The 10,178-nt window shown below is 38.6% G+C and overlaps 1 protein-coding gene and 1 pseudogene across 1 annotated transcript; both read left to right on the plus strand.

Annotated features, from left to right (window-relative positions):
- The first annotated feature begins 448 nt into the window (after window positions 1-448).
- On the plus strand, window positions 449-3,287 carry LOC113638892 (E3 ubiquitin-protein ligase TRIM8-like). The gene is made up of 4 exons (XM_047817333.1): window positions 449-592; window positions 2,023-2,231; window positions 2,334-2,429; window positions 2,536-3,287. The coding sequence occupies exons 2-4, from the start codon at window positions 2,199-2,201 to the stop codon at window positions 2,740-2,742; spliced, it is 336 nt and encodes a 111-aa protein (XP_047673289.1). The 5' UTR covers window positions 449-592; window positions 2,023-2,198; the 3' UTR covers window positions 2,743-3,287.
- Window positions 3,288-5,081: 1,794 nt separating this feature from the next.
- Window positions 5,082-10,132, plus strand: LOC113638925 (annotated as a pseudogene).
- Window positions 10,133-10,178: the final 46 nt, after the last annotated feature.

Consider the following 10,178-nt stretch of genomic DNA (forward strand, 5'->3'; position numbering starts at 1 on the left):
AGTATTGTGTTATTTATGTCAATTCCTTGTGTGTGTCAACACACTTGGCCAATAAATCTGATTCTGATTCTGAAGTGTGATGTGTTCCATGGTGTTAATTGTTCATCAGATGGATTGCCTGAGGGAAGAAACTGTTTCTATGTCTGGTCATTCTGGTGCTCAGAGCTCTGTAGGGTCGACCAGATGGCAACAGTTTAAAGAGTGAGTATGCTGGATGTGAGGGGTCCAGAGTGATTGACTTTGCCCTTTTGCTCACTCTGGAGAAGTACAGGTCTTGACAAGTGGGGAGAGTTGTGCCAATGGTTCGCTCAGCAGTCCGGACTACCCCTGTAGTCTTCTGAGGTCAAATTTGGTGGCTGAGCTGAACCAAACAGTCATCGAAATGCAGAGGATGGATTCAATCATTGCAGTGTAGAACTGTTTTAGCAGATCCTGTGGCAGGTTGAACTTCATCAGCTGACAAAGGAAGTACAACCTCTCCTGAGCCTTTTTCACAATGGAGTCTATGTGAATGTCCCACTTCAGGTCCTGGGAGATTGTGGTTCCCAGGAATCTGAATGACTCCACTGCTGAGACAATGCTGTCCCTGATGGTAAGTGGGGGAAGAGCAGGAGGGTTTCTCCTGAAGTCCACTAATATCTCCACTGTCGAGCGTGTTCAGCTCCAGGTCAAGGTCACCGTCCTAGATGAGGCCGATCAGTGTGGTGTCGTCTGCAAACTTCAGGAGCTTAACAGAGGTGTCATTAGAAGTTCAGTCATTCATGTACAGGGAGAAGAGCAGTAGGGAGAGGACAAAGCCCTGGGGGTCACCAGTGCTGATGGTGCGGGTGCAAGATTTGAGTTTTCCCAGTTGCACTAGCTGCTGCCTGTCTGTCAGAAAGCTGGTGATCCACTGACAGACAGAGGAGGGCATGGAGAGCTGGGTTAATTTGGGCTGAAGGAGTGATGGGATGATGATGTTGAAAGCAGAGCTGAAGTCCACAAACAGGATCCTCACATAAGTCCTCGGTCTGTCCAGATGCTGCAGAACATAATGCAGTCCCATATTGACCGCATCATTCACAGACCTGTTTTGCTCTGTAGGCAAACTGCAGAGGGTTTAGTAAGGGTCCTGTGATGTCCTTCTGATAAGCCAAAACCAGTCTTTCAAATGATTTCATGACCACAGATGTAAGAGCCACAGGTCTGTAGTCATTAAGTCTGGTAATTTTGGGTTTCTTTGGGATAGGGATGATGGTGGAGCTTTTGAAGCATGAGGGGACTTCACACAGCTCCAGTGACGTGTTGAATATCTGTGTGAAGATGGGGGCCATCTGATCAGTACAGGCTTTCAGACAGGCTGGTGAAACGCTGTCTGGGCCTGGAACCTTTCTTCTCTTGGTCTTCCTAGATGCAGATGCAGATGATAACACTTAATAAATGTCTCAATGATTCAAGACAATCCAACCAAAGCCATTCAAGTTGGTTAACTTTATTCTTCTTGTCCTTTACTCCAATGTTATAAACTTTCTTTCTTATAAACCTCTTTCTTCTCTTCTTCCATTCTTGCACACACAATGTTCCCACCAATGTTGACTGACAAATTGGCAGTTACTCAAGAATGAGTCAAACACACACACACACACACACACACACACACACACACACACACACACACACACACACACACACACACACACACACACACACACACACACACACACACACACACACACACACACACACACACACATGCATGAAGACATTTATAAATACAGATACAATTACTTATCAAGCTCATTTACAACAACCAACAATTTATGACTTCTGATTTGCATCTGTTCTCACATATACATAAAGTATCATCGAAGGGCTTTGGCATAAATAACAGATATAAATAGAGCTGTTTGGCTGATGGTCACTTATTTAAAGGAAGAATAATTGAACAGCAGTGTTCAGAGTAGCTTGTTCTTTCTACAACACTTAAAACTAATATGTGACCAGATTTACGGACCTCAGTGACAGAAATTAAATATTTCCCAGGATGCAAGGAGCAAGGACAGTGGGTTTCATAATGTACACCACAAAACCCAACCCCCTGCCAGCACTGGAAAATAAAAGCTGCAGGCAAGGAGCTTTTGATGAGGAATTGCTTGCTGGCATATTGAGAGAAGGGAATTTTTTGTGGAGCACCTTTTTTCTGGACCTTGTGGAGCTGAATGTTTATTGGAGCTATGAAAACTCCAGCTCAGGTAAAAGTGTTACTCAGCTGTATATTCTGTCAAAAAGATTAAGTCAGAATGAAAACTAGTTTCAGTGAACAAGCTTTAGTGTCTTAACATTTTTCATTTAAGGAAAATCCTGAAAAACAGCAGGAGCATTTGAAAAAGCAAAGGGACATTCTTGCTTACCGAATGAAAAAACTGTCAGCAAAGCAAGAGCATTTCATTGTAAGTCAGAAACTTACAGTTTTGTTTCATATGAATAATGATTTGTTCTTAACAAAAAAAATTTTTTTTTATATATTCTTTATATGGTTCTGGTTTACTATCTCAGAAAAAGACTGCAGAACTGAAAGAAAAGATCCGAAAGAAGTATGAAGACATGAAGCGAGTGCTGGATGAGGACCTGCGAATCACAATGTGCCAGCTAGACATGGAGCAGGAGGCTATGGAGAGAGCCACTGAGGAGAACATGCACTGTAAAAAATATTTAACAGTGATGAACAGTAAAATTGTGACAGTAAAAGTCCGTAAACTATAAAATATTTTAAAACTGTAGATTTAATGTGAATTTCTTGTAAAAAAAAAAAACAAATGTGAAAACCAGTAATATGTATATTGTTTTTCAGAAAAAATACTTAACAATACCGTAATGCACTATTGCAGTGTTTTTCAAATGGAAAATTTCATAAAGTTTATAACGGTCAAACAATATGATTTTTACATTTATTTGTTGAAAAAATTAATTGTTGAATGCAAGTATGATTGTGTTGTAATTATGCTATAATATGACAGTGATTTTTGAAATATTTTCACATAATAATATTAAATATCACTATTAAGAAATCGAAATCACTTTACAGTGAATTCATTCTTGATTCACTCCATCTTCACACATTGGTCGTGTTAGTAAGCAGTGTACAATGTATTCGGATATTTTTTCCTCAAGTGTCATATTTGAGTAAAATTAAATCTTTACATGTCTATCAGTTCCCTTTTCTATTGTGTTTTTAAAACAGCATATTCTTCTTTATACTTGAAACAATCTTTTTTATGATCCAAAAAACAATAAAATAATAATCTCTTGCTTGTTCTATTTATTTATTTATACTTAAATAATACTAACTCCTTTTTTAGGGGAAATAGAACTGTATGATTTTAAAAGTCTCTCATCCAAAATCGTTTCCCTCCTGAAGTCTGAGCGTCCTTTCACATCAAGGCGCCTAAATTCAAACGGGCCAATCAGCGCATTGCATCAGGCAATTAACGTCTTTGCAGCCCCGCTCACTTTGGACTACGGCATCATCGTTTTCACCAAGTTTTTTTTTCTATTTTCTTGGATTTAACCTCAACCACAGGTCGTCTTTAGTTACTTCGGTAAGAAAATTATCTAAATTGATTCCTTTTTTCTTTATAACAGTGTTGTGTTGCAGACAGCGAAGGCGCGAATTTATGTTAGCTTTAGCTCAAGGTCCTGCACTAACGTTAGCCACCTCAGACTAAAAAACAGCCTTCTAACGCCAGTAGCGGATGTTTCAGAGACGTGTGGATTAATGCAGGCCGTTTTATAAGTGTAACTCCATTTTAAGGCTTTAGGTAAAGGCAGCCTGGATTTTCCAGCTTTTTATGATACCGGGCTAGAGCTGTAAGTTAGTTAACCTCACAGCTGTGTTCTATGGAATATTTTCTTGCCGCATATGTGGAGAATCGGTTCAGTCTGTGAAAGCTTATGTTTTTCATTGCAGACTGCATCGTAATGAACCCCGGTGTATTTTTAAATGTGTAGAAGTAAACTGTAAGCAGGTGTTTTCTCGATATGAGGCTTTAAAGTCTCAATTCTACCTCCACCACACTAGTGCTGCAGGCGTCTCTCACGATATTGCCCTTATGGTATTGAATTGTACCGTTTCACTATGTGAACGCCAGTGTGAGGGAACTAAAGCTTTGATTGCTCACTTAAAGAAACAATGAGGGGGGTTTTTACACCTGGTCACTTCATGCGTTTTCTGTGATCCGATAGCTATCCGATCGTAAAAAGACCAGGTGTAAATGCCCTCCGAAACGGCTTCGAGACGGATATAAATCCGATCGTACAAACCACTTCAGGAGGTGGTCTGGGACGCATTTCAGATTAAACTATACAGGTGTAAATTAATGTGGTTGTTCAAGCTACATACGTCAGCGCTAAACTCCTCCCAAAGGGAAGTACGTCACTCGCAGGTGACTCGCGAGTCGTGCATCGCGCCAGAAACAAACATGTTTTCCCACCAGTGCTGGCTCTGATCTTTCACCCAGGTGTCTCGTAGGGCCTTAAAATGCACTGCTGCCGCCAGCGAAAATGCAGCAAACAGTAAATGCTGTTTTTTGTAGCAAATGCATACACCAAAGTGTGTTCCATTTAAATTAACCCGGAAATGAGTTGAAATATATTTGCATTTTGGGCGGGACTAGAAAGATCGGATCGATATCCGAATCGCCAAGACGCATTTATGTGGCCTAATGTAAATGAAACAGTTTTAACAAAACAGATAGCTATCGGATCAGAGAAAACAAATGAAGTGACCAGGTGTAAAAAGGCCCATAGACATAACCATCACTTCCAACTTTCTGAAGCTGCCACTAGATTTGATGACTATTTGCACCCCGTTAGCGTGTCTAATGACGTAGAGGGTACAATTGTGCCGAGTGAAAACATCACGAAAGATTTGTCCACACACAAAACACTTAACTTTTTTTTTTTTTTTAATTTATTTAAAGTTATGTCAGCTGCATGTGTGGAATGCTTGTAAGAGAAGATAAGGCAACTTTTTTTTTTTTATATTGCAATTCACACCCAGCGGTAATTCAGCAAAAATATTCTCCGAATGCACCACGTGAAACATGGATTCGGTCTTCCGACCTTTAGGATCAGTTGATTTTGATGAGAGCAAAGACAGAACTGAAGATGGAGAGTGCCCACGCGCTGGTGGGCGCTGCCCTCTCATACGATCTTGCTCTTTACCTCAAATATTTCATCTGCACAAATAAATGGTTCAATTACACAGTTCTGAACAGGCACGTCAAGCAATTTAAATACAATGGAACAGATACTTTATCCAAGCCTCGTGATGTCAGTCCAAAAACATTGAAACTTAGCGGACAAGCTGTTCAAAATTGGAACTTCTTGAGTCTTTTACCTCTCATAATTGGAGACAGTGCTTTAAAGGACTTAATTTGTGCTCAGCAAATTTCTTAGGTTACTTATCTGGATGCTCTCATGCAAGAATATTGGAAACCAGAAAGGCATTGTTTCCTAATAGGGTTTCAAAGGGGCGGAAAGTTTCCAGTAAATTTCTGGTAAATTTCCGGAAACTTTCCACGTGAACTTTGGGAATAATAAAAATTGGAAACTTTACAGGAATTTATGGAAATTTACAGGAATTTATGGGAATTATTTGGAAATATAGGGAAATGTATATAAACTATATCATATACAAACATGAATAAACATTTTGTTTGGTCCTATGCAGACATGCATGCAAGGTAATACAAATTTTAAAAATGATGTCTTGACTGATTTAATTGTAAGTAGAACTGATTCTTTCATTGAGTAACACAAAAGCATAATAAACATTATTATGCTTGTAATAAACATAATAAACTTAATAATTGTAATAAACATATTTCCCTATGATTGCTGTAAAATGAAAGAATACACAGTTACTTCAAAAGATGCACAAGGCATCTGAAAAATTTCAAAAACCTGTGCTTGACTCTTTCATTGAGACATCAAATGTTCCAAGCCTTCCTTTCTGCTGGGTCAGTCAGTCCTCCAGCATTGCAAATAAAAGATGGCTCACCATTTTACTTGGAGCTTTACAGTGAGAAAGTTAAAGACGCAGTCCTACATTTTGTTTTTACTGAAAGGAATACAAAGATTCCAGTTGATGTTCAGTGCAATGGGCATGCTTACAGGAAGGGCCAGTTTTTGTCATGAAGTATGATGAGTGAGTGGAGTTTGGTGAACATCTGCTGATTTTTGTTAAGGATGATTCAGTTCTTCATTTTCTCTTCATTTGCGAGTTTATGATGCTGAATTTATTTCTTACTAGCACATGTACTCAGTAAAAAAGACACCGGCAGATTAGAGTGCAGACTGATCAGTGAACTGATTGACTAGTGGCCATTGTCATCTTATGTGAAAAATGGTTACCAGATTATTCCATTGAAGCACAGCATCTTGTCAGACTGAATGCCTTAATTTCATTGGACCAGAGACCAAACTCTTTGTTTGTGTGTCTTAACAGATATGGCTGAATCACAGCTGCTAAAGAACATGGGGGATGCGATAGCAGGAGTGCTCCCGGACCTTCCTGATCAACCTGTTAAGTCCGTTGAAGATAATTTGAAAACACTTGGTGCAGCAACCACAGATGATTTAAAGTTCATCACAGAAAATGATTTGCTGCCAGTGTTAAAGCCCATACAAGCCCGAAGACTGGTTGCTGCCTGGAAACAAAATAGTGAGTATAGAACAATGTTACCACACCACCCAATGGTACACTTGTTAACATGGTGTTACGGTTGGAATATGAATTTTTATGAGTCTAATGATGATGATCATCATTATTTCCTGAATAAATAAATGTTGTTACTGTATTATGCAATAGGGGAATGTTTCAAAAATTTGTAATTTTTAAAATGCAATCTGTAAGACAAATTGCATTTAGTTTTTTATATTTTGTGTAACCTTAATGTCTTCAAATGCAACTACTGTATACAGTGTGTAATTTAGCAAAACAGAATGCTTTCGGATCTTCTTTTTAGTCTCCGGGACTTCAACACCAAAATCTGTGCATTCATCTCCAGTGGTTGTCTTTCCCTCTTCACCCTCAATTTCTTCTTCACCAGCGTCATCCACCTCTACATCATCTTCAGGAATCTGTACACCATTAATACCAAACTGCTTCGAGCGATTTGAAATACCATGGCAGAGGCTCCCTGAGTAGTTAATACAGAACCTGGAAAGACAGAAAAGACCTAGTGCAAGACAACAAAGAGAAATGGTAAGGATCGTGATCTCTGAAATGAAGATTTGCAAGAATCCAACCAAACACAACAGAGATAGCAAAAAGGATGGTGGCCAGGTATCCAAAGTCCTCTGCAAAATGTGATTTATGGCGACGTTATTGGACCAGGATATCATTCTCTGGTAAAGCAACTTCAGGCAAGAGTTGAAAATGTCAAGCGACCTGACACACCAAAGGTTATAAAAGCGCAAAGCAGCATCAGATGATGACACAGATGAAATACCTACCGAACAAAATGCAAGTGTTCAAGACACTTATGGATGTATTAGCTGGGAGCCAAAGCATTTGCCACTCTCGGAGACTGTGGAGAGTCAGTTTGAAAAAAGAAGAAGAAATGAAGATGTTTAAGAAGAACTACAGTACAGATGTTGTGAAAGAACTAGTCAAGTGCACCTATTACACCCAGTGTAAAGACATCAAAGGGGCAGGCATCCAGAAACTATGCCAGGAATGGCCCTTTCTCTTCAATGAAGTTGATATTCAAGCCTTGCAGAGGATGTTCAGATGGAGAAAGTGCCACCAACACCCTTCATTATTGTTTGTGGTAAGTAAATAGAGCAAAATTCAACTCTTGGCTTGTTTAGTTTTGTTAAATCATTTCCCACAATTTGTATAACATTTTATGTAGTCCAGAGGACTTCAATACATTCATTCATTTATTCATTCTCACACACATTCGCTAGCTTACGTACTGAAATACTAGCTAACACAACCTCAGAAGCTCAGCCAGTAAGATGATTCATCCTAGGATGTATGTAACTATTGAAGATGGATCCTGCCTTAATTGGTAATAATAAAAAAACTAAATACATGGCTTGATTAATTATTGTGCCAAATATAGCCTCCAAAAAAAAAAAGAAACTTTACCAACTTACTTTATTATACATTGACATTGATCAATATTTATCATTTTCAGTTTTAATTTAAAATTAGCACTATTATATATTTTCCCCTTTATTTCCAATTTTATTGTTTAATATTTACTTTTTATGTAATATTTTTATTTGGCACTAGTAATAGTGACGGTAATATAATTACTTTATCAAGCCATTTTTTTTGTTTACTACCAATATTGGCAGGGTCCATCCTCCAATTTGTTTCAAGTATCTGCATTTTCTTCATATATATATATATATATTCTCGCTGCTGAGACATTCATGTTGAGCATCGATAAGAAGATTGTCAAAGACCACATCACAACCTTCACCTCCGGCATCTGCCTGATGTTTGGCAGTTATTACTGCTTTAACATACACTACCCAGTGGAACTATAATATATATATAATATATAATATATATATAATATAATAATCTTTCTCTCACTCTTTTTTTTTTCCATAAAGGTGTTTCTTTTCCATAAATCCTGAGAGAGGCGCCAAGGTTGAATCCAAGAAGAAAAAAGTGTTCTCAGTCAATCCCAGAGTCCTCACTCTCATCTCCGACATTGCTGACCATGAGTGGATCTAGTACTACCCCTCTTGTGGACAATGTGATAAAGGTGTGTTACAGACTCTACAGATGTTTTTGTTGTTGAAACAATTGTTACACTTCTGAATGTCAGTGAAAAGTTTTTAACAATTTGGAGTTTTACTAAACAAGACTTGTTAAAGTACCTGTTAATTTTTTTGCTTGTTAGTTCCAGGAGTTTCTTAGATTATAATTTTCCTACAGTAATTGTGCATTCTAATGATGTAAAAATGTGGCTGCATGTACATCACTAGCATTTTGTAAATCAAAAACTTCTGTAAAGTTCTCAAAAAAGTGTAAAGTTTTTTCTTTTCCTTTTTTTCAATTACATGATGCAGTTTGAAGATGTACAGTTTCAGTAATATTTTTCCAGGAATTTCTTGAATTCAGATTTTATTGAAATAGAAAATTAGTTTATTTCCCTATAACTGCATTTGCATATTTTAAAATAAGGAACATTTAACTTGTTTTAACATTTTTGTACAATGATTTTTGTTGTTGTCTTGTCTTCCTGTCTCAGATGCCCAAGAGGTGGTTCTGAACCCTGATTCTGCTCATCCTAAACTTATCATTTCGCCAGCAGAAGACTCAGTTACTGTACATACACAGACACCTGGCAGGAAGTTCCAGAAAACCGGTCCCGCTTTGATACAACCCTGCACGGTATAAGTCAAGAGGGTTTTAAAGAAAGGCTCAATTACTGGGAGGCGCAGGTTAGTGGCAAAACCTACTGGGAGCTGGGACACACCTATCCTAGCATCCCCAGGAAAGTTCGTGAGGAGCAATGCTGGCTGGGGCGTGGACCCGAGTCCTGGTGTGTGTACAATACTTTAATGTTGATTACACAGACTGGCACAATGGGGTTCCCCATGAGCTCACCCATTTACCTGGGAGGAAATTCCAACGTATCGGGGACTTCTCCAGCTTGTATGGAGGTCTTGTGTGTTTCCTTGGGTCAGACACAATGACCCTGCTCTATAGCGTTTGTGTTTATTTAATATTTAATATAGCTTTATTTAAACAAAAGTGGAGAAAATACACTTTCTGTTTTTGTATAATATAACAGAAAATCTTGCTGTGCAGTGGACAGTTCATTATAACCTCCTACTATTTATACAGTAGCTGCCTCCTTAAATAATAAACTGACAGAACATTAAATGAAAATCAAAAGCACAACTTTCATACAATAAGTGCTGTTTTCATAGACTGTTGTGTGTAGGTGTTCAGATCCATGCACATTTGTTGTCATTTACAAATAGAAACAGTAAGAGAGAAAGCACGGTGGCTTAGTGGTTAGCACGTTTGCCTCACACCTCCAGGGTTGGGGGTTCAATTCCCGCCTTGGCCTTGTGTGTGTTGAGTTTGCATGTTCTCCCCGTGCCTCGGGGGTTTCCTCCGGGTACTCCAGTTTCCTCCCCTGGTCCAAAGACATGCATGGTAG

Source organism: Tachysurus fulvidraco, chromosome 8 (assembly GCF_022655615.1).
Source record: "Tachysurus fulvidraco isolate hzauxx_2018 chromosome 8, HZAU_PFXX_2.0, whole genome shotgun sequence".
NCBI lineage: Eukaryota > Metazoa > Chordata > Actinopteri > Siluriformes > Bagridae > Tachysurus > Tachysurus fulvidraco.

What these genes read in the sequence shown, in the direction of transcription:
- LOC113638892 (XM_047817333.1), top strand. Translation starts at nt 2,199, where the DNA reads ATGTTTATTGGAGCTATGAAAACTCCAGCTCAG. An exon ending in CTATGAAAACTCCAGCTCAG is followed by an intron (nt 2,232 to 2,333) that starts GTAAAAGTGTTA and finishes TTTTCATTTAAG; the next exon opens with GAAAATCCTGAAAAACAGCA. An exon ending in CAAAGCAAGAGCATTTCATT is followed by an intron (nt 2,430 to 2,535) that starts GTAAGTCAGAAA and finishes TTACTATCTCAG; the next exon opens with AAAAAGACTGCAGAACTGAA.